The following is a 24,773-nucleotide window of genomic DNA, read 5'->3' as shown; positions in this document are numbered from 1 at the left end:
CTTCTGATTACTTTCGAAGTTTCGCCCTGCGACTGTCTCTTAATTTCCTCTCTTCAAGTAGATCTTTACTTTAATAACTTTACCAGCAAAATAGTTTTCAAGGCATGCCGAGGAAAAACAGGAACAAATTATGTTGTAGGAAATAATTTTTGTTTTAAATTTATTTAGAGATTTGTATACAATAAGTAAATATGATGATGATGATGTAAATGGTGCGTGAAATGCTGGAGGAGAGAAGCACTCTCAACAGGATATCGATATTATAATGATGACTATCATCATCTTAGACTGCAAGGAAGTCCCGGAGTCATTGGCGATTCAGTCGACGTGGAGGATTGTTAGGAATGAAATAGAAGGCGAGAGACTGCACGAGTGGATTAAAGCAAGTAGAGAGAGCAGTATGGAACTTGCGATATTTCGTCTTGGCGAGTTGTACGAATGGAATGTTGAGATCTTTGTGAAGAGTGAAGTTAGTTACGTAGAAAGGAGCGTCAGCTATCTGTCGGCAGTAGTTTTGATTGAAATATCGAATTCAGTCTGTATGTTTGTAGGTTTGGCTGAACCTCACGGCTCTAGTCCGTAAATCCACATAGGTTTGAAGATAGTACTACATAGATCAATCGTTTCGAGTTCTACAGCCAGTTTGGAGCGTCTTCCAAAGAAAAAGTTTTACACTTTTTGCCATTACTTGCCTTTTAAGTCTTGCGAGTGGGTCCCAAGTGAAGTGTTTCGCCTATGTAGGGCCCAAGGTAGTGCACCAGTTCTGTAAGAAATAACTGTGTAGTAAAATACAGAGTTTGATTAAATAAATGAGTTAGAACTCGATGAATTGCAGCAAGAGAAAGAGATAAGAGAGTTGTCACCAAATGTTAATTTTATAACTTTTAGCAAACTATAATAACTAATCTAAATTCATAGTTTAAGCTATTCCACTATAGCACTGTCAAAAGAACTATTTAGAGCATTATTTTAGGTTAGGAAATAAATAAATTATGGTTAAATATAAAAGCAAATTTATATTCAAGGTTTATTTATTTTATTTTTGTTTATTTTTTGAAAATTCCACTTTGGGACAGGATGGAAGAAGACTACAAATTTCTGAAGGGGGATTGGTACTAGCTATGCAATTAGGCAATCAGGCTGTGCGTTCAGATTGTGCAACATTATTTCACCTGTCATAAATCTAAATATTAGGGTCATCTGTTTTGATTTTTTTTTTTGTAAACTAACTATACTTTTAATTAAACTAAAAAAATCTGATTGAATTCTCACTTAACTTTTTCGTTTTCTCTTTTCAAAATTCATAGCTTTCGTTAAAACACCGTTTCATTAAAAACAAACATTATTTAGTCAGTAAAACCTCTTTGTCCTAGAATGATCGTTAAGAGAAGCCTTCTCCAAGGCTTCTAATAAAAATCATGGTTAGACATTTACGAAATATACCATTAACTCAAAATTTTAAGAAAATCGTGAGAGTTTTCGAAAAATTCCACAAAACGCAAGACCATCGATATATCGAATTTTTCTGAAAAATATCTCTGATTAACTTTAAATATTCTTGTAAAGAATTCGATAATCATCCAGTTAAAAAATTATAATAAATAACTAATTTCATATTTTTAGCATTAGGGTTTGATTAAACTTCACCTCACTATCGTTCTATCTTTTTAATCGATATAACGTCATAAGTGAATGCAAACTTTACGTAATTATTGCAAACTTAAGGAAGGCAGCTAAATGTAAAATAAATCTTACAAATTTAACTTCCTGTTTCTCCATGCCCTTTACATGTATTTGTAACTGGTAAATACATATATATTATGTGCAATATTGCAAATAATAAAAAGGCATTTTAACCTCAACTATTCTTGCGCAAGAAGAAGCCTACAAGTCTACGAAATATCTCGTCCAGTCTAGGCTCTAGAGTAACTATGTGCTGTTTGAACTTTTACTACTTCACTATTACAAAACATTCATTTCCGTTTCACTTAGTGTAAAAAAAAAAATACTTCATGTATGTGTCATCTAGAACTGCGGGTGTAACCTCGTGGGAGGTTATATAAACAGTAGGTACAGATGTGTTAAAGTTACAGAAGTGTATTCACTAATAACTATGTCAATGTAAAAATGACAGAACAATGGAACTGTGAAGTAGTTTGTACTATGATAATATTAGCTGGGAAGTAATTAAATCAGTATTTTTAAACATTTATGGTGCGTATTTGAAGATTGTTCTTTGTTTTTTGTACAATTTTGAAACATTAGGTTGAATGCCGTTCTACTTCAGGATTTTCTGTTTTCTCTTACTTCTTTGCATTGCAATTGTGACCAATGTTTGAAATTGAGCATTCTTTATAAATATCTCGGGAGATTCCCTGAGTCCACAAAAAGTGGTTTTGTATACATTAAGTGGTCCGCACTTCTAACGCGAAAAAGTCTGTTAATGTGGGTGTGTAATGAGAGGGAGGAAAAAATCTGTATGTGAAGGGTGGGATCAGTATAACATTCAATAAATAAAAACTCACAAATTATCTGTGAAAAACTAATGTTGAATTGCGGAAAAGTTACGTTGATAACGTTTTTGAAAATCATTTAAGGAACCTCTGGTTTTCTATTCATACCATACTTGTGTAAACTGTTCACGGAAAAGACGAAATTACCCTTAAACTTCTGTAAACGCGCTATAATCATACAGATCTGTATGTTTTATTGGTAACATTCTAAGAAAATTCTTCTGAAGAAAACTCTAGATGAGAGGTGAAGTGCCTATTAAATGTAATTTCCGGTTTTCATACTTGTATACGTATTAAATATGGAAATGAAATTTAGAATTTAGCGGAAGTGATATTTTATATTTTTTTCGTATGTATTCATATACATACTTAATAGTTTCAAGAAAATTTCCCGACCTGAATTGTGTGTAGAAAAAATCGTGAATTGTGTAGTTTACAATCAAAATTAGTTAGATTAAATAGAACAAATCTCTTAGAAATGAGTTACTTTTTTTACAAATTCCCCTGAGGTTATGGGGCCGTCTCATAGCTGGTGCAAGTGGTCCGGTTAGTTGAAACTTCCGCGTGGGCTGAACCCCAAGTTGCAGAACACATTATTTTGTAATTTGACATACATTTTCTCTTTCAATTGGTACGCGGGGTGTTCAGTCTTTAGCAGAAGATCGTATGGAGAACATGGTCGTTAAGGTACTTTCACTATTTTTGTTGTTATTGTAATCTTATATTTTTTATCTTCACTTACCACAGTGAGAGGATATCTTGTGAGTGTTCCTGAAACTGAGTTTTAAATGTTTCTAGTTCCTCTTAGAGAGTATTGCGATCGAATATCCTTTTGACACCTGCACATGTATTCAAAGATTTTCCTTTAAGATCGATAAATCTGTTATGAAACCTCCAATGAATTCCTCTTACACCCTTACATTTCAGATATGACCCAGTTTTTTAAGGATTTGTTTGTGATAACAGTGATAAATGTCAATAGGAAGATTAGGGCTAAGAATTAGCCTTAGTCAATGACTGGCCGCCTATTACGCGAAGTCTACGGCAACGTATCTAATCTTAACTTTCACCTCATTCTCCAAAATTGGAGATATTTTCAAAAAAAGAAAAAAGAGTACCATTTAAGTGAAAAATCCATCGAAATAAAAAGTTTCCGCTTCCTGTGTTTAGGGTGATAGATACACACCGGTTACTTTCTTTAAAATAACTTTTTCGAACACTAGGAACTTCAAAACGAGGTTTCAGGTGAAAACTTGAAATCAAAAATTTTACACGATCGAAATAAGAGAAAATAATGACGAATGAATGGAAAAATCGGACTATTTTTCAAAAAAACAAAAAACCTCAGAAACCTATTCTGTAAATAAAACTGTACATTGTTCTGATGTGGTACTTTAGAAAACATACCTATGAGTGCACGCCTCTGAAAACCTCTTATATTAAATTTTCCTATCCGTAAAACATGTATTTCCGTTTAAAACCTTGTTTCAAAATTTTGTCATGATTACGTACTTCCTCTTGTGAGAAATTGACAATTTGCCATACTAGTTTCTCTTGCAGTAGCAAAAATGTCATCAGTCTTGAGTGTGATTTCATATGTTTTCCGGAAAACTGTAAATACAAATGATTTTCGTGAATGGATCTTCAAAATACTGCTCCTCTTCAGCGGGTCCTAAAATGCATCTCCTGAACTGATTACTATTACTTTTGATTGCATTTCATTTAGGTAGAGATTTCATGGTTAATATTAAATTTTCAGCTTACGCTGTGGATGCTGTTGGCAACATCATTATTAACGGAACTATCATCCAGTCCTATACAGTTCCCAGATGACAGTACTCCTGGAAAATCTGTGGAACCGTACTTGCAAGGAACCGGTGAAGCTAAATTCCATTTCACCTCATCGCACAAACATAAGAAAAAGAAAAGAAAACGGAAAAAAGGATGTCTATTCGCTTTGCACAGAGGTCGGGAGGCCGGCCGAACGAATCCAGAAGGGAGATTTTTCTTTGTGCCGTTGATAAATTATTACGACACAGATATTTATGTGTTCAATGGACTGACGGGCGGCGGCGGTAAGCCGGGCGGTGGAAGCGTGGATCCGTGTTCATCGTTGGTAAGCGGTGCTGGAAGTGTGGTCAGTACTGGCGGAAGTGTGATCAGTGGACTGGGCGGTCTGTTGCCGGCAGGAAGTGGGTCTAGACCGCCGTCTCCTGCGCCAGGCGGAGGAACAACAACTCCTAGCGGCGGAGATGGAGGCGACAACACTGACGAGGATTACGACTACAGTGATGGTGGTGACTCAGACTCCAACAGTTCGGACACGCCTACGTTCTTCAGCAACGCTCCAGCGCCACTCACCAACGTCTTCAGCTCCATCACTAACGGTATTCGACCTTTGTTTGATCGACCTAATCGATACTTTGATTACTATGTAGTTAGGCCTTTTAATAGGTCAGTTAGTCAACTTTTTAGATGGTTTTAAGTTATATATATATATCTATATATTTTTTCAAGATATAGATACCCTAACCTGTTATTATTTCTTCACTAATATGTATTTAACATTTGTTGAGCAATAACAGGGGTCCAGTTTTGCTTTATTAAATATTATTTTTTTAAAATTCGTATCTCATGAGCCTTAGGCAATATTGAGAATTCTTTCAAAATTTTAATTCATGTTACTACAGTATTCTGTAAATTTAGATTCGCATATTTTTTTGAAAAATCAGATGTGAACACTGTGGCGACTTACTACCATCTTCGGAATTCTAATTTACACATTTTTTCAAATTCCATATTTGAAACATATTTAATTATTCCAAAACATCTCTAGATTATAAAGCGACACATAACACTGAAATGATACTAAGTGAAACCGACATCCATACGTTTTCATACGTAGCCTTAAAAATAAATATTGCTGGAAAATTATTCAATTATTATTGATTCCCAATATGTATTTTTTTTTAAAGTCTTAGAAAGGTTAGATGTGAACCATTTTTAAAAGCTGCATTTCCGGTCGTTAGGTGAAACTCTAACTAAATTTTTGGATAACATTATTTCTGCTTTTTAATGTATAAGAACCGAACAGTACATAGAACAGAATCAGTTGGAGATAGAATTTAAAAGGAAAGCAATCTCCCCTCCGAAAAGAAAGGGGGCCTTAATCGAAGGATGCAGGAAAAAATGAATTGAAATAAGTTTGTTGATTAACATGAGTGCAGTAAGTACGCAAAGTTTGGTGGAAATCAAGAAAATAAAGGTACAAAGTTCGGTAAAGTGGTACTTCACTAATTTACAGCCGGGTCTTTTGGTGAAACTCAAATCGGGTTTTTCATTTTCAGAGATATCTTGTAAACATATTTACTCGCACATGTATTTCATCGTTCACACTTTTTTTCTGATTCAGGGGACCTTGAAACGGTGAAAATTCAATTTAGAAAATTTTTTAATGGTCGTAATTGGTACTTAGAGAAAGTAAACATAGTTAAGTTTTGATGTTCGCTGAAATAATTGTAAAACTATCCTGGTAACTGCATGACGGCATAGCTCTTCCAGAATCCTACAAAAATACGTATGTTTCAAACCAAAGTGCCCAGAACTAATCAATGATCTTTTAAGTTCAAATGAAACTCCCTACTTTTGCTGCTGTTCTGGTGGACTGAGATTCTTATTGCAACACAAAACAAATTTTACTTGTGCGAATCTATTGCTGCATATTTTTAAAAAGTGTAGTGTAATCTAGTAACTGTCTACGAGTTAGTTGATTTACCATATTTCTTAATTTATAATTGAACCTGATCTTTAAATATGAACTCATTTCTTTGTCTAAAAGTTTTTTTTTTATGAAAGACAGCAAAGAATATATTTTTCTAACTGGGACAAATGTATCTCCATTAATGTAAACTCATGGTCACTTCTAGTAGTTTCCCACAAGTAAGTATAATGTACAAATCATGTATAACTCTTAATTTAACATGCAGGGAAACGTATAAATACAATTTCAAGTTGATAGAATAAAATAAAAAATAATAGTCTACGTAATATTAAGAACGTTTCCTGGATTCTCACTTTCGTAAGATAAATATTTAGAACTGAAATGCGATATAATATCGTAGATTTCTATCTTTTGTGAATTGCTTATCGAAATTTATCTAACTAAATTTATTATTTAACCCTGAATTAGAATTATCATCTTATAAAATAAGATACGACATACTGGTAGTCAATACGTACATATTGGTAGTCAACAAGTGAATGCTCCTATACTCTAGCGGTCACTTGTAGAACTAGTAGTCATCTTTAAAGATGGTGGGTTAAGTTCTGTTATTCAAACTTCATGTTTAAAATGTTCTAAGCTCTGTGGTTATATACTAAAGGCGATTGATGTATAGGCCATTGTTGAATTTAGAAGAGTATAATTTGTACTTGTTTGTTAATAATGAAGTTAGAGCCCTTCTGATTGGGTATTAAATTTGGAGTATGCAGTTTCAGAAAATTCAGAAGAGTAAGTTTTCATAAATAAATAAATTTAGGATTTAAAATCATTAAAGATCGTCAAAAACCATTTTTTTTTCTTTTAAGTTGCATCAAGAGGGAGGTTCTACGCACATGTAGGAACCATACGATCTATTATGACTCTCGTCAGTCAAAGAAGATATTTTGTAAACTGAATAGGTTGTGAATTTGAGTTAGCCTTTATAGACGCTAACCCGTAATTGTTTAACACATTAGCTATCGGTGAACAGTGAAATTGTTGGAAGGGAGTCAAGTATATAAGTTGTTACCCTCAGAGAAAATAAGATCTCTGAAGAAATATTCTGTGCCACAGGAGGATCTACTTAAAGCGGATAACTTTCTTCCTTACCCCCTTGGGAAAAGCCAAGAATCTACGTTCTTCGGAGTTCTGGGCGTCCCCAGCTGTTATCTCAGGCTAGAACACTTTCTCACATTTCTATTTACATACAAAACATGCAAAGGGTGCAGAGATAGCGGTTGAGTGTCGTTATATTGAGTTTAATGCAACTGTCGGGAAACTCTGCTTCATTTTCTCAATCATTCATTCGCTCAGAAGTAGTTGAATAGAAAGCTAGAAAAGATTGGACAGTGTTGGATTAGTTTCCATAGATTAATAATGAAAATATAATCATAAAACTTTTCATATGTTTAACCTATTATAATTTTGGGGAAAGCTTATTCCTTGCCTTATGCCTTACATTTACGGTCGGAGCATTTCCCATTGTACTGCTGGTCTCTCTTTACAGAAATCACTGTCCATTACTAGTCAGAAAGCTGTAATAATTTCCTAGAAAGAGATCGATCTTAGGTCAGACATCGAACCGTGGAATCTCCGCTTCGGAATCTTTTGCCCAAACTAAGCCTTAGCCAATATCTTAACCCTTCCCTTAATAGTTATCGGTAATAAGAAAATGCTATTACTTCATTTGTATTTGCGTCAGTACATATAATACTATCTAGTAGATTATAATTTTTTTTAAAAAAATAAGTCTTTATTAAAAGTTTGAAATAAGAAGGCTTGTTAAAAATATAATTTTCTAAAATTGTGAAAGACAAAATCAAGGATATCTTCCTTTATTCGAGGAATATTAACCTTCATAATGCAATCTTTATCTTGTGGGGAACTCAGTCAAGGAAGTTTCGATCGTAATTTTGTTTAAATTTCACTGTGTTTGACATTTATTTTATACTGAATTCTGACATTATTAACGGTGTTACAAAATCTATTTTTCCATTAATGAATTCATCTGCAGCCTAGCGGCCATTTATAGTACTAGTTTCTTTAAAGAGAACAAAAATTGATGTTAAATTTATACTTCTTTATGAATATTTCAACTATATAAAATTATAATAATGTTTAGCTGTTTAGAATTAACGTTACCATTTATTAATTTTAATCGATAAATTCTAAAGTAATATGCTCTTGTAACGTAGATACAATTTAAGAAGTAAAAGCGTAGAAATAATATTAGTAGTATAAAAAAAAAGTTACCATTCATTTAAATGTGTTTGTATAGTTTATAAATCTTTCACTTAAGCTTTACTTCTTTAACTAGGATAAAATTTAAATCGCACATTTAAGCTGTACTACAAAAGACTGAAATTTTCCCATTATTTGATACAGTTATGTTTGTAATTACAAAAATAAAGAAAAATTCAGATATTAACTCCTTTCTATGCTTTTTTATTTATTTCTTTTATTAATATTATTGTTTAATTTGTTTCTACTGTTATTGTGTGTGTTATGAAATGAGTGAATTTTTTTTTTTATATATATTTATTTAAATTTTTATTTATACAGGGTGTTTCAGGGTTAAGTGTCCTAACTGAAAATATGAATTTAGGACCTCAAAACAAGAACAAATTTTCCTATGAAGGTATGCCCGTAAACGCTTTGTTTAAGAGATATTCACGTCTAAGGATTTTAGGACGAATGATAAATTGATTGTATAACTGCTAAAATCACCTTGTACCTCTAACTGCACATACCAATAGTGACATTTTACGGAAAAATACCATCTGGAATTTGCACTGTGGACTTTCTAAATAATAACTCTTTCTCAATAACATTTATCAGTTTGACGCTTTTACAGAGTTTGCATCATCACAGTGAATATGCCGATATGGTGTTTGTGTATGGTTTTTGCAATGCTGCCCGTCGTGAATATTCCAGTGCGATTTCCGAATAAAAGATTACTGTACAATACTATCTTTAGGTCCACATTTCATCGTCTCAGAGTAACTGGCATATTTGCTTTAATGCCACGTGCAGATGGAGCTCTTGCCCCTTAATGAAATGAAAGAAGTGCGACAATATTACAATATTTTGATAATAATCCATCCGCCAGTTACGAAGAGCTGCAGCTGAATTACATACTAAGCCAACTACAGTTAGGAGAACTCTCTCTCTCCTTGATAGACGTCACCCATAGCATTATCAACGGTATGACAATTATAATCTCAAGAAGAATTTGGTCAAAGAAATTTTTCCGATTGGTATTTAAATTAAGTTGATCTTAAGCCACAATTTTCGCCGGACATATTTTCTGGACGGATGAAGCTACACTCACGAGAAATGTTCAACCAAAAAAATTATCATCTCTGGATGCTCGAAAATCCTCATACAATTTGTGAGCACCATTTTCAGCGAGAGTTTCAGTGATATTAGACAATATTTTAATTGGTCCGCATTTCCTACCACCTAGGCTTAATGCGGACACATTTCTGCAGTTTCTTAGTAATGATTATTACATTTTGATTGAAGTTGTTCCGCCTTAACTCAGAAGGAACTCATGGTTTCAATTAGATGGTTGTCCAGCACATTACGGCAGAGGTCCAGGAAAGTGGTTAATCAACATTGGATTGGCCGAGCAGGACCGACGGCTTAGCCTGCACGCTTTCCAGATCTGACACCAATGGATTGTTTTTGCTTGGGGTGCCATTAAAGGAAAAGTCTACGAAATGCTGATCAATGATCTTCATTCTTTAAGAAGAAGAGTAAATGAATCAATAACAGCAATCCAGTGCCGTTCGGCTATTGCTGCTGTGGAAGAAAGATACCGATTCCTCATTTTCTTTATTATTTATTTATTTACTTTTAATTGTCATTATTTTCTATTAATAAAGTAGTTGGAAGACACTATTAATTTTTTTTTATTATAACTTACCTAATAATAATTCATAAAATGGAAATCTTTAGACGTGAATATCTCATAAACAAAGCGTTTACGGGCATACCTCCAGAGGAAAATTTTGTCTTGTTTTGAGGTCCTAAATTCATATTTTCAGACCCTGAAACACCCTGTATATTATATTGAATTTAAAGGCTGTTTTACCAATAGTTATGTCACTTTTCAGTGAACTCTGAATTCAACGACGACAATACTTGCATAGATTTTAGAAGCAAAGAATACTTCCTCAAAGTTGTTTATTCATGTTCATTGATGGAGCTGTTTTAACAAGTATTAGGGCACCATTCTTTGTACAATGATGTATTTATGACCAATAGCAAAATGAAAAAAATGTTTTTGGTGTCATTCTACAAAAATAGGACATCTCAAAAGGAAAGTGTACCAAGAAATAAAGAGAATTTCGGTAAAAATGATAAAACATTTGAATAAAATCCAGGTTAAGTTCAGAAATAAGAGTTTTATAATTAGCATTGCAGGAGTTAGGAAGAGAGAAATAAACTGGTAATGGTTCCCTTCCCTAAAAATTCATTTTCTTTACCATAAGTTTAGGCTGCCCTATGTAACAAATGGAGAAATTTCAACAGAAAATAATTTAACTCTCTCTCCAGCTTCTATTTATTCAACAGATTTAATAAGTGAGCTAATAATCTGCACAATTCTTAAATATTATTTATCGCTTATTAGGTATACAAACTCTTAGCTTAAGAGTGTGCTAGCTAACGTTCATTTTTAAGTATTTAGTAGCAGTGTACAATGCTTTTAGAGTAAATATGAACGGTGTAGAATAGTGTTACACAACTGACAATCTATGTACTGGCGCCGGTTTGCGAAACAAATTTACCTCTTGGCCTCAAAATATTAACAGTCAGTTCTTTTGTTGCCAATTTTTAGAAGAAATTTAAATATATTGTGCATTTTCGGGCATAATTATTGGTTTTGCACTATTAGGTATAATTTATATTTTTTATCCTGGCATATTTTTCCATAATTTTGAGGATTTCTCAACGCAGTACCAAATCTTACCTGTATTTGCTTCTTCAATCATTCAATACTGATTTCCAAGAAAAGAATTAACAATATAAAATCAATAATAATTGAACACATTATGGAACAAATGCTTTTATTTTACAAAATATCCATTCAGAAAAAAACATAACACTAATTAGGCTTAAAATTTGCCAGAAAATATAAAATACTATTAAGTACAAAAACAAAAAAGCACTTAAAAACAAACAAGTAGTGAGCAAAATCAGAAAAGAAAAAACAAACAACTCATTAGGAATTCAAGATTAAAAGACGGATTTTTAAATTTTACTAATTTCAAAAAGGCCACTTTTAAATTGACAAGAAGATCTCACTGTATGTATGGGAAGAAAAAAAAGAAATTGTTTAGGGTTGCCAAATTATAAATTAAATACATATTTACAGGCCTCTTAAGAGATGTATTTTTTAATATTTACAACCTTTATAGGTGTATAAAATTACTGGTGTTTCATAAGTTGAAAAGAAATGGCCAAAAACACAGTCAATTTTAATACGAGGAATAAGCCTTTACCCCAACACTAGGACGCACTTTTTTCACAGGAAAGTACTTCTTTCGAAGCTGTTCTTCACCCAGGATTTCAAGCTTTCCGTTCATCAGATCTAAACCGGAGATCTCCCGCTTCATAACCATTATACAAACTCCCAAAATCATAGAGACATTTTAAGAAAAAAAAAAAAAAAAAAAAATAGAGAATCGTACAAAGAAATTGAGTCAATTCTAGCTTATAAGTGTGTAAATAGCCAGGTCATCTTCAGAATCAAGATGAAAGGCGAGAGAATTGCTTTTCTAGTTCTCCTATATGACGGAGATGGCCAATGTTACGAGGATGAAGTTTTAAAAGATTTCTTAGAAATTAGTCTAAAATATTCTCGTACTAAATTACAGCCATCAAGTCCGATGGACTGAAGTAAACCTGAGAAAATCCTAAGAAAAATAGGACGGAGTAATTTAACCCATTCGCTGCCAAGCCTAAATTGTACGAAGTTATTCGCTTTGCCATTTCTATTTTGAGTGTTATTGTTTCTAAGTTTTATTATTTCAAGATAAATACTCATATTTTGTCATAAATCATAAATAATCATTTAAATGTATAAAAATCAAACACGAGTATACTCGTGGTTGGCAATGGGAATGCAACAGGACTCGATATCCTTTTTCTTATTTGCGCACGTTTAAGCAAAAAAACAAATGAATCACACAAATTGTAATGCTATTATACCAAATAATACCATTATTACAAATAATAATACTAAACAAATCTTTATAATATAAAGTATAATATAATATAAAGAATATATTGAAAGTATCACGAGTATATTCGTGCTGGCAATGCGTAACACCCTGTCAACCTCGAGTATATTCGTGGTTGGCAGCGAAAGGGTTAATTTAATGGCAGTAAGATCCTTAAATTATTAACATTTTAATTGGATTATTTAATGATTTATTGCGTTGACTGCGGCACGCTTTTTTTTAACCTAAAATATCAGTAATGTGTGAAAAAAATGAAAGTTATTTTGTTTGGAGAGAAAATAAACTGTGTCAAAACTAGAACTTTAGTTCACCAACTCGTTCGTAGATAGCTGAAAAGGACACCAAACTTACTTTATTCCCGGGAATATGTATCACAGAACAGAATCAACTTAACCTTCTCTGGGAGTATATAACGCAGGGTACGACCAATTTTCTGTTCCGCAGTTAACGTGTTCAGTGAACTCCTTAAAGGACATGTTTAACTTGAGAGTATTTCAATGTATTATTATTTTAAGAGTGCAATCAAAATAGGAAAAAAGCTTGAATGCGTTTCAGCAGGTTTGATAATTTACCTTTTCAGCTTTGTGCGCAAGTTTCTTGCTTATTTTAACCTTATATGGCAACCCTATTTACATAATATTTTATTTGTGTTTATTATTCTTCATTTCATACAGTTTCAACTATTGTAAAATAAGTTTAAAATGTGTAAAAAACTCTAAACATTATTCTTTCGTCCACTTAACAGAACGATTTTTCATTTAATTTTAAACTATAAAAATCTTGAAGTATTAACAAACTTTGAAAAGAGCAATAATTTTAAGAAAATATGGCATAATTATGAAGACTAGATAAATTTAAGTACACATTTACAAATATTAGAACAAGTCTTATGTAAAGAGTGAACACTCATAAAATCTTAGAAATTATTTATTACTTTTGATGACACCAATATTTATTACTTGAGAAATACGTATCACACAATAACTTCAAAACAAAACAAAAAATGTATTTAAGGCCACTTTAAATATTTTTACATACGAACTTACCATCTAATTAAAAAAAAAAAATGTAGACAACCTGAAATTGAAATATTAAAAATAATAATAAAATGAGCAATTAAGTGAAGAAAACTCCAACAATTTAGGCATAATTTCAAAGCGTTTTTTAAGTAAATTACAACTTTTACGTTAAGACGAATAGTTTTATAACATTAATTGTTATTATTACACTGAAATATCCTTAACAATTATTATAGATTTAGTAAAGCATGTTATTTAAGTACACATTAAGAACAGCCATTAAGTTGAAGCAAATTTGCTAACAGTCAGTTTTTAAATAACATAAAAATGAAGTACATACTTTCATTTTTATTTTTTAGATAGGTATATGGAAATCATACGCTTTAAACCAAGAACCAACTATCGAAAAGCCTAAAATAGTTGATTGCAATTATTTAATAGATGTATTTTTATCTGAAACTCGTGAATTCAAGGGATAAAAAAACCCTTGAATGCAAAAAATGCAAATACATCTGAAAAAACGAGCCTCAGTAATTAAGTAATTAATTTAGTTTAAAGTCATCTTAATAGTTAATTAAAATTAACAATTTTTTCTGTATTAAGAAAAGAAAAACCATATATTTCCAAAGGCAAACTTTATAGAATATATTAAAAGTCTCGATGAAATACAAAATGTTTGGAGTCATTTTTAAGCCTATATGGTGAGATATATATTTAAGAATAGTGAATTTCAAAGATACGTATCTATTAATATCGACAATTTAATGTGCGTCATATTTTCTTGGGCGATCGCTAAAACAGAAGCAGTGATCTAATTTATGTATATCACGTTCATTGCTAGATGAGAAAAACTATTATAAGTTGTTGCTTGAAATTGTTATTTCGATCAAAGTTCAGAGATAAAGTACGGGAGTCCAAATGAGTGTTTTCTCAAAATAATATATCAGAAAAAGGACTAAAATAGGAAATATCTTCCTCCAGAAAGTATCAAATCATTCGGCCTGCATTCATCAGCGAAATGCCTTATAAGCCATTAAAGCAGGGGGAACAATGATGAAAAAAAAAGTAGCGGAAACCCCAGGACCCCAAAAACCAACGGACAAAGTAATCGCTAAGCTCTAACTATAACCCTTCAAAGTTGCACTTTCACCATTTACTTCACTAAGATGACTAGGCCTACTTATGGGCGACTCCAGAAGTAAAGAGATTCATCACTTGGATCTAGGAACGATAACAAGATCAATATTACGATCTAATCTGGAAGAAAAGGAAACTACGTTCCAGATATATGTCTGAGAGGAAAAAGTCAAGAATTGAAACTTCCATAGGAGCTCCTAATCAGAGTAATAAGTTAATTAGAGAGGACAAAGAAGTTGATGCTCTTCAAAAATTGTGCATGCTGCAAAAGGACATTTCTCAGTATGAAATCTAACTGTCTAACTTCGAATAATTAAGTCTGCTTCTTGACTCTTCATTCCAGATACATTTTATGTCTAAACTCTCGATTTCTCATTACTGCATTTTAAAAGACCAAACCCTATCTGTTTTCCTAAAATGAAACAATGTGTGGGCCCACAACATTAACTTTACCTAATATCTTCATACAAGCAAAACACTCAAATAAAATAATCATTTTCTGTTTTAACCATTCTCCAAGATTTTTCATAAAATAATATCTCAAGAAGATTGTAAATATTCTACATTGATAAGACTTTCTAATCAGAAATGTACTTGGAAAAGCTAACTGAAATCAAGTTCGAAACTTTTATCTCTTAAAAACTTTACGTGATATAATCATATATGAATCATCTCAAAATGTTCATCATCTATCTCTGGATTCATTGGGCGTAAACAATTTTTTAACTTCTGCATAACTTTTTTACATATATAAAAAAAATAATAACAGAAAAACGATTATCACTAACCATTTATTTCAAAAAACACTTACGCCAATTAACCGAATAGCACCCTTTTCTTCGAAATAATAAATTGTAAAATTTTCATAAATTTTCCATATAATCACCATGACCGCTTGCTTTTGATATTGAAATATCCGCTGTGTTGTCGTCCTGTAAGAAATTTTTCAATTAGTTGTTAAAAAGTTACATCCGGTGATCACGAACTCTTTTTTTTTAAGAAAACACAAGAACGAAGTAAATTCAAATTCAGTTGTCTGATTAATTCAAGCGAGTTTTCCTTATTTAAGGGTACAAATTAATAAATAAATAGTATAATTTTAAATTTTGTCAATACTAAAGTTATTACTAAATATTCGAAGTTATTACTAGATGATCGAAGTTATTACTAAATAATCGAAGTTTTCAAAATTACATTCCTACCCTAGAAAAATAAAGGACTACTCTCCCAAGCCTAACACTTATCTGGGTAGTTTTGAAAGGATGGTTTTACATATAATACTTTAAAGCCGCTGACGGGTTTCTTCATGGAACCCTAAAGAAGCTGCATCTCAGGCTTAGAATCTGCACCAGTGAAATCTTGGACAGACTAGGATGATCCCAATGCATCTCCAGTTAAGCTTCATTTAGAGAAATTTTAAAGGCGAGGTTAGAGTTCCCATTTTTTTTAAATGTTCTTCAGTACTGAAATGCATCATTTAATCTACATCCCAGTAGGCGAGTTATCACATCTTTATCTTTATCACAACTGGCTGTTGTGGTCAAAAAGAACCACTTTCTAACCAACACACAACAAATAATTTGCGTCCTAAAATATTTTTGAGATGGAGTTTGAGCTTCTTCCTTATTGTAAACCATCCGTCTTCGTTCCTTTGGATTAACATTTACTTCGATACCATGGCTAGAAATTTTACTACGGAAGAGGAGGTGAAGGCACGTTGAATTTGAATGCTTCGCTTCCAAAGAACCTTCGTTGAACTAAAGAGGAAATGAATTAACGACAAAAAAAAAAGGTTTATGGAATGGACTATAGTTTGAAGAATAAACTGGTAAGTCTTAATATAGTATTATGTGAAAATGAGATCAGTAAAAGGAAAATTTTATGATTGAAATGTATCTTCGCGGTACCAAAGCAACATTTTCCCTTGATAAACTATCACAAACTTACCAACTGCTCAGGCAAATTAGAAATTCCAGATATTTCCTCTTCAACTTCACTCTCTTCACTTCCTGTTTCAACTTTACTCCCCTTCTTCATATGATCACTCTCAGATGATATGAAATCATCCTCATACTGTTTCTCTAAAATGTACAAAAATGTATATATTTAGAAACAAGAATCATTGCTTTTTATAGTATGATTTTTTTGTAATTTATTTCTACCCCTTGTAAGAAAGATTAATTCATGTATATTTCGTATTTTACTTCTAAGACACGTGTGAGGTCCTTCGAGCTCGAAAAAGAGATGTTAACAAAAAGAATTGTTATATTCATTGCACACATATCCACTGACTACTAAAAGTTACAAAAATTTGCGGAATTAATGTCTGAATTTGATCTACGTAATCCACCAATGTGAACTAGTCTTATTATTATTTTTTTATCACTTTCCACAATTAAGGTGACAAAAAGTTTATTTCTGATGAAAATTCAAGGTCAGAGTTCAGTTATTTATTATACTAGAAGTAAAGAGAAAGGGGAAAAAAGGAAGAAACCCGTGTTGACTTACCTGGACTTAGATCAAGAAGTGACTTCAAGTCATAAGACTCTTTCTTCTCTTTACCATCCAACTGGCTTGTTCTACCTATAGGCGGCAGATTGCTCAGAGATGACAAAGATCCACCAGCAACCACTGTAGACTCTTTAGTCCTGATTATACAAATACGATAGTTAGTAAAAATAATAAATAAATCGATACATTATTTTACGATAATAATCAATAAATTATAATAACTACTAAAAATAAATTAACAAACACTTTTAACTAACACTTTATCATTAAATCTATCCTCTAGTTTATGATTAAAATTTATATGTGACTTGTTATTTGTTTCTGATGAATTTTGTGAAATAAATGCCTCTGGGAAAATATCTTTTACGTTCGTTCTATGTGCTTCTCCAATATTATCATTACTTGCAAATGGTGATAAGATATTATGACTCGTATCATTGCAAATTGTTCCAGTTTTTGTTATAACTGTCGGCGTGGCTGCAGACGATTCTTTGAATAAACGTTCATCTTTATCTGAGTGGGTATCATTTAAACGTGCTTTTGATAGTTTCAGTATATGTCCCAAAAGTGGTTGACTTTTATCTAAAAGAAATAAAGAAAAATAAAAACATGATACGTTTAAAGAAATTACATGAAAAGTGTTGTATAGTGCACTTAAAAATGGACTGTTAAGGTTAATGACGGTTGTGATCTCACAATGTTTTCTTTGTTTCATATGAAATGTTCAGATCTTGATGAAAGTACCAAAAATCTAACCATAAATTTTCTAGAATTTAAAACTACCAAAACCTTACCTTTGCATTTAACAATAACATTGTTTGACACGAATTATGTACATAATCATATTCTATTTTGTATTTAAAATTCAACTTTTCATTATTAAAAAATCAGTTTATGAGCTTAAAAGTAGTGTGGGTTTTTAAAATAAAAACATGCACAAATAATGATATACTGGTTCTGTTCTGCATCAAGCAGTAAATCTGCAATGGGTGGCGCATTAGAATAAATTACTTAAAACTTAGGCTATTCTGTTCACCAAGCACAGGCTGGTAGTTTCATCATTTCTGATTCGGCTGAAATCATTTCTGAAAGAGTCAGCTGCTGTCTAGGGCAGTCACTGTTAAATATCTGGCCGTCAGTGATTCTTGACAAGAAACTTCCTGCATAAAGGACCACTGATGAAAGGCGACCACCATTTTAGACACGTTAGCCTTGTTTGGTAGGAAAGTTTTGACTGTAAAAATGTTTCCTACAGTGGCAGATTGGATCATTGCAGAATAAGATACAGACCAAGTTTTTTTTTTCTGATTTTATAAAAAAAATATAAATTTAGCAGTTGTCCTGTCCAAGGCTCGAGTTGGGGACGTTCATTATGAGAAGAAGAACTATTACTTATATCTACAGAATCTGATAAAAGATTGAGTATTAACAATATTAAAAAAATATATTTGCTATTCTTACCATTATGATCAATGTTGAGTGAACGAGCTAGTTTTGAACGACCTTCATAATTATAATCCAACCCTGCATGAGTTTCTGGATCAAAAACCATTGAAGCAAATTCAAGATTGAAGAATTCTAAAAATTCTCTAACCAAAGAAATAATTGTTACACCATCTGAAGATTTTAGGAAGTCTTTTAGTGGTTTATTAATAAATGGTGATTTATCCTGTAAATAAAAAATAAAAAATTGTGTATTGGAATTGTAAAATAATATTTTTGGTTTGATGTAAATATTCGTCCCGTTTTAATTTAGGTTTTCTTTTACTGACAGTAAACAATATTATACAAAAATGTAGCCAGCACTATTCTCTGTTTCAACCACAATAACTTGTGTGACTGTGGCTAAATCTTTGTATGAAAGTAGTTCCTGGAGTATGGAATATCAAGTCGACATGTGGTAGGACTCGCTAATATCCGTAAAAAAAAGGGTTTGTACGTTTTCGAATAATCAAGCTGCTTTAAACATGCTTAACTCTTTTTGTTTTCATTTCTAGACAGATTTAAGAACGTTCTAAAATATTGGAAGAGCAAGCTGCTTTTAAAAGAGTTCTTCTAGTATAGATTTCGGGTTATTTGAGGATTTCGAGTAACGGAAGGTAGACAGGCTCGCAATATCGTAAAAAAAAAAAATGATGCTCAGCCCGAACCTTTCTTTAGAATTGGTGAGATGAAAGTGGGTAATCCATCCATCCATCTTTTGACGATTGTTTTGCTAGGTTCAGGATCTTTTGTTCGAATACGAGAAGGTTGTTGCTCGATTTGTTCGGACAGCTGTGACTGTTAAGTGATTCACGTCTGGGAATGGATTTTTCCATTTTCTTCACTCGATTTGATGCTTATTGTTTTATTTTTTTTGAGGTAACTATATACATCCAGAAGGGCTTTGAATAGCGCAGGGAAACTCTCCCTACTGACAAAAATAATAGGTAGACATGACGTTTCAATTCCGAAATCTTCTACTTAATGAGTTTATCAGGAGACTCTCAACCTGGACAAGTTTTTTCTATGCATAGGATGGTATTTTATTGCATTCCGAAAGTAGTTTGGTCTTGAAAAACATCTGCACACTACGTTACACTAGGTTGAATCACTTTGAACAAATTGATTAGTAAGGAACGGTCAATTCACTCGGGAATTTGCCACAATGATTGAGAGTGTCCAGAGTATAGCTATGTGTCATTAGCAACGCATTGAAAAGGAAATAAGAATAAAATGTAAACCATGACCCTACTAACCTAACTGCATTAAATTCTAAAAAGGTTCTATTAATTTAATGTGTGTTACATTAAAGAAAGTTATAATTCAAAATATATTTATACAACCTTAAAAACATCTTGTTCCTCGAGGGCGAGAAAAACACTTGCACGTATTTCTGCCTGAAATTTTCAACCAAAAGTTAAAACAAAAAAAACTGGTATAAATGTATAGCCGGTTCTTGTTTAATCTTCGTATAGTTGAAATAAAACCATGGTTATTTAATTATTATTATTATTTTTACATTACAAATACTATACATTTTCTAATTTTATCAAGGAATGTGGGAGTCCATTTCTGAAACAGAAATTGCAACATTCTGGAGCCATTCTCTGTAGAAACAAAATTAATATGGTTTCTAAAAATGCACTCTTGGGGGAATCAGGAAGAGCTGCCCTATCTCATGTTCTTTTTTCCAGAAGGAAAGAACCTTAGAAAGAAAGTTAGGCAAAAGTTTTGCTAAGTTTGCTGGAACACCACCTTTGAAGATTGTCATCTAGGGATGACATTGATTTTGGCAACTATTTTAAATTTAAATAAAAACTATTTCCTTGATTATGGTCATATATATAACAGTTGTTTCTTATTTCAATCTTACCCAATACTCCATTCGATTTTTTATATTATCAGATGGATCTCCAAAAATAATTTTAGTCTTAAATATACTTTTATAAACAGCTTTCTATTCTCCAAACTTAGCCTTAGTCTTTCAGATTATTACTTTGTTATAGTCGAGCTAGAAATAATTCAACTTAACCTGCAGTACATAAATCCCGCAGCTTTTCTCTATAAATGGCCCAGGTATATCCACAATAGAGGTTTTTTAAAAAAAATCTACGAGATTGGAAAAGCTGTATTTATTAAAAACGACAGAATCTAAAGCATCAAATACTCTCGGAACAAGTCCAAGAAGAAAGCTATATTGTTAAGTACTACTGTTAGTTGGTTTTATTTCAGCTATACACTAAGATTTAAACAAACTTTTATTTAAAAAAAGGTTAACCTACTTGTATTCTACTTAAAACACCTTTAGTCTGCAAAGTTTCTGATACTAAATCACGTAATTTTTTATTTTCTTCTTCTGGCATATTGAAAGCACGAGAACTTTGTTATCTTTCACTACACTTAAAAAAGGAGGTTGCAAAAATTTAAGGATAAAAGGCCGTTAAATTACATTTACTCACTTTTTAAAATTATTTAATTGTAATTTTAGTGGTTGGAAAATGGAACAAATTCACTTGTTTAGATAATGAGATGTTGAATTTATTATTTGAAGCAGTTTTAAATTACAAGTTTCTAACGGACTAAGGCTATTGACGTTCCTTGCTCCTGCGGGATGCACAGGCATGTCATTTGGAAGCCAGATTTCCCATGGTGCTGTGCGCCGAGTTGAGACCTGGCAAGGCGGCCATATTTGTTGTTATGTGTCTGTTATGTCTGTTGCTGTTGAACTAGGTCGTATTTGACAGAAAAAGATTAGGTAAATTTTGTTTTTGGGGGCCTATGTTTAACCAAATTTTATGTTCGTGCCGCATCATGTACAAATTCAATACGGGAGTGAAACTGTTTTAGCGATTTAACGCTGAACGTTTTTTTTTATCCACCAAAACTATTTTTCAAAGAAGTGTTTCCTTTGTCCCTATGTTTGCCTAGGGGGAGAGAGAGGTCATAGTCCCTTTACTTAGATCTAAATCTCCCCCGCATATTTATTTATTTGGGTTCTTTAAATAATAAAAAGTGCATAGTTTTTTGATTTATTAAAATATATATATATTTTTTGCCAAAATAGCAGCAAACTTTTGTTTGCTGGAATGCCACAAGTGGCTTGTGAAATGCTTGAATTATGGCCAGAAGAGCAAGATAGGTTCTCCTTTGAAGATTCTGACAGATTCGAGGAGGACTCCTTGTGTAGTTGGAGTACAGAGCCTGAATCCGTTTGTAACAATTGGAGAGGCTGGAAACGTCCTACAGGTTCAAACTCCGTCTATAATGGGAAGAAACTCTCAAGTGGTATGTTATTTTGGTTTTGTTTGTTTATAAAAATATTACATTAACATATCTTATTTATATTTTAATAACAACTAAGAAATATAGTATTTTTACTTGCCTAAAGATCAGTGTTAAAACAGTCGTTTCATTTTATTTCCTAATTACTTAAAAAGTTCAAAATTATTAAAAACACTTGACACTTTAATTGAATTAATAGAGGAGAGCTTTTATACTCAAAGTAGGTACGTAGGCGTATAGTGACATTGTTATATTTTGTTTCCTTGCTTAACATTGGGAGTTCAAAATTTAAGAACCTTCAATTACCCTTTGGTTTAATATTTTTTAATAACACTTGAATTTTATTATTAGTATTTATCTGTTACCTTGAACGAGCTTAAAATAATCCCTTATACTTTTTTTTCAGATTACGTGTAGTATTTTAATATTTCTTAGAAAAAATACTTCAAAAGCTGCATTTCATTTATGATTTTTTAAAATAATCTGTTTTAATTTTGTTAACGCTGTTCTTGTTAGGCTAGATCACTATAACATAATTTATTTCAGTATTATCATAAATTCTGAAATTAATCCAACTTGTAACCAATCTTTTTAAATAATGGTAGCTTGGGATATTGTGGATGAGTTTGTTTTTGCTTTGACGTGAATAGGCGCTACTGAGCAATACACACAGCTCATAAAAGAAAGTATTAAAATTGTGAAAAAAGTCTATTTGAAGTTTTTAACATTAATACGAGGATGAAATGTCCAAAGGGTCCTTACTACCAGCTTCTACTGGAACTTTTCCGAATCGATTTTTTTTTTTTTTTTTCTAGTTGTAGGAGGTTGTTCAAGAAAACTTTTAAAAGCTGTACAATTTTAATTAATTTCTTTGTACTAATTACATACATGGCAGATCTAAAACTTTTGTTTGAAACGTTTACCTATAAAACTTTATGTAAGCGTATTTGTTAGATTGTCGTGAAGTTAAGGTATTACTTGTACCGTGTAAGTATATTGTACTGTTCTAACATCTTGTGTGATATGTTCATGAAAAATTGGAATATTAAGGCAATCAGAAGTGGAGTTTTTTCACAATTTTCAAGGCATTTACCGCAACAGTTTCACATCTGCCATAATGCTCGTAAAGCTTGGAAATTTAGTCCCTGGAATTATTGGTTTTTAATAAGGTTGACGAAATATTCAATATCTTCACTGAAGTACTATTTTCTTGCATTTTATGTTACAAGAAAAATTGTGTAAATTGCTTCAAAAGAAAGTTATGATTTTTCACTGCTGGTTTTCTCCTTTTTCTTTTTCTGTTAGGCTGTCAGCCTATACTTTCAGTAAACTTAGGATGTTGACGTTATTATTTTATTTATTTATTTTAATGGATTTGGTTTTTACATTGACAAATTTATGATGCGCTCTCATGTTGTTTTTTTGTTTTTTTCTAATCGTCGTTTACTATTACTGGTAACAAATCTAAGTTTCACTAGAACATGAATTTATTTATAAAACGTCATTACCCACGTTTAAAGGAAGGTACATTATACATTCAAGAGACCGTTGAGTTGAATGTATTCTATGGCAGGAAAAGAATTCAAGGACTTCACTTAAACATGGTTAATGACACAAGTTCAAGAGACCTAAGAGGAGAAGACTTTACCCAGTTGCCTTCTTAATACACAAAGGACTTACAATCGAATCCAAAAGTGGGTAATAATTTTCTACAAATCGTTGATTTTATCTCTCGTAGCAAGCATTTGAACAGTTTGGGACTTGATTAAAGTAAAGTTTGGTGGAATGATGATGGACTAAGGCCAAAATCTAAACCAGTGAATGCTATCAACAAACAAAACTTTAAATAAATAAGAGTTGTTGAAAAGAAATGGAAAGTTCGTGGGAGATGTGAGCGTGTGATTGTATGTAACAGTAGAAAGTTAACTTTCACCGCCTCCTCAGGGATCTTCATCTTACTTCCAGGAGATCCTTACGGCACCAAACCGCACCTCACTTTCTCTCATATATTTCATCGTCCGCCTGCCAGATTTGTTTTTTTTTTTTCTCCCAACTATTGTGTTCTAGGTCCTCCTTATTACACCTACTCTTGTTAAGGGGAATTCTAAACTCGTGTCTAGTTTATGATGTTGTCCTTTCACCCGGAAGTGGATATTTTCATGTCGCCTGAACATGAAAAAAAAAATGTTTAGCGTATGATATGTGTCTGCGTGAAAATATTTTTAAAAAAGTTGCAGTATGTTCAAAGCATGGCATTGCGTGTTCATATTATTATTGTCGCTTCTGAAAGTTAAGGTTCGGTTTGAATCCATCTACCTGATGGAAAAACTAATTATTCGGGGATTCATAAAGGAATTGAACACCCCTCAACTGTACACCTTCAGAACAAGTTACAAGCTCGTCGCCTGTACAGTACTACTAAATAATACTCAAATTGTTGATGTTATTCCAAATTAAAGAAAAGTCAAGTTTCTAGATTAGACCAGATTTCTTTTTAAATAAAATTTCATGCCGAAGAGAACTGGTTGAGTATATAAAAAAAATCTTATGTATCTGAGGTTGGGTACGAAATGTACGTGTAATGTATAATTCATATCAAATAGATATTGTAATATTCATAGGTTTATTGATCAGTCTAATTTATTTCACATAGCATGATGACATATCTCCGCATTATTGGACAAGCTATATAATAGAATAGTTACTGGCTTCTATAGTCTGGACCTCTGAGTCTGGATAGTGGGTTTCTAGCAATTGGCCAATTATGTGCGTCTGTAGGCTTTACTAGAGGGAAAAAAAGTGATCACACTCACACGACCAT

General features: G+C 32.2%; 3 protein-coding genes across 10 annotated transcripts in view; 2 read left to right on the top strand and 1 right to left on the bottom strand.

The window, feature by feature from the left end:
• Nucleotides 1-2,073: 2,073 nt before the first annotated feature.
• LOC141454901 (uncharacterized) lies at nucleotides 2,074-5,447 on the top strand. Of its 2 annotated transcripts, none has more exons than XM_074129598.1 (2): nucleotides 2,074-2,214; nucleotides 4,273-5,447. In XM_074129598.1, exons 1-2 carry the CDS (start codon nucleotides 2,212-2,214, stop codon nucleotides 4,996-4,998), a joined length of 729 nt encoding a protein of 242 aa, XP_073985699.1. In that variant the 5' UTR covers nucleotides 2,074-2,211; the 3' UTR covers nucleotides 4,999-5,447. The 2 variants fall into 2 exon arrangements, with proteins under 2 accessions (XP_073985699.1, XP_073985698.1); XM_074129597.1 differs by lacking the exon at nucleotides 2,074-2,214 and adding an exon at nucleotides 2,283-3,200.
• A 5,881-nt stretch (nucleotides 5,448-11,328) lies between these two features.
• On the bottom strand, nucleotides 11,329-21,297 carry LOC141454958 (centrosomal protein 43-like). 3 transcript variants are annotated; one of them, XR_012459062.1, is made up of 8 exons: nucleotides 20,953-21,297; nucleotides 20,014-20,067; nucleotides 18,650-18,857; nucleotides 17,446-17,770; nucleotides 17,186-17,325; nucleotides 16,625-16,758; nucleotides 15,489-15,609; nucleotides 11,329-13,598 (listed from the first exon to the last, which is right to left on the bottom strand). XR_012459062.1 is itself a non-coding variant. In XM_074129684.1 (7 exons), the coding sequence occupies exons 1-7, from the start codon at nucleotides 21,031-21,033 to the stop codon at nucleotides 15,541-15,543; spliced, it is 1,011 nt and encodes a 336-aa protein (XP_073985785.1). In that variant the 5' UTR covers nucleotides 21,034-21,297; the 3' UTR covers nucleotides 15,450-15,540. The 3 variants fall into 3 exon arrangements, 1 of the variants encoding a protein (XP_073985785.1); XR_012459063.1 differs by lacking the exon at nucleotides 11,329-13,598 and adding an exon at nucleotides 13,605-14,052; XM_074129684.1 differs by lacking the exon at nucleotides 11,329-13,598 and having other exon boundaries at nucleotides 15,450-15,609.
• Dora (zinc finger SWIM domain-containing dorado) overlaps nucleotides 20,659-24,773 on the top strand; it is a 40,089-nt gene continuing 35,974 nt past the window's right edge. For 4 of the 5 annotated variants that reach the window (XR_012459061.1, XM_074129683.1, XM_074129682.1 and 1 more), the window contains exon 1: nucleotides 21,361-21,955. Coding sequence is in view for 4 of the 5 variants with exons in the window: in XM_074129683.1 (XP_073985784.1) it covers nucleotides 21,757-21,955 (199 nt within the window). In the remaining variant the exon portion in view is untranslated. Of the gene's footprint in view, nucleotides 20,883-21,360; nucleotides 21,956-24,773 lie in introns of those variants that run through there. The other variant, XM_074129681.1, reaches the window with a different exon arrangement.

Source organism: Rhodnius prolixus, unplaced genomic scaffold, assembly GCF_049639745.1.
Source record: "Rhodnius prolixus isolate KJV_2025 unplaced genomic scaffold, Rpr scaffold_15, whole genome shotgun sequence".
NCBI classification, from domain to species: Eukaryota; Metazoa; Arthropoda; class Insecta; order Hemiptera; family Reduviidae; genus Rhodnius; species Rhodnius prolixus.
The sequence above is the reverse complement of the archived record's forward strand: the minus strand, read 5'-3'. Positions and strand labels throughout refer to the sequence as shown.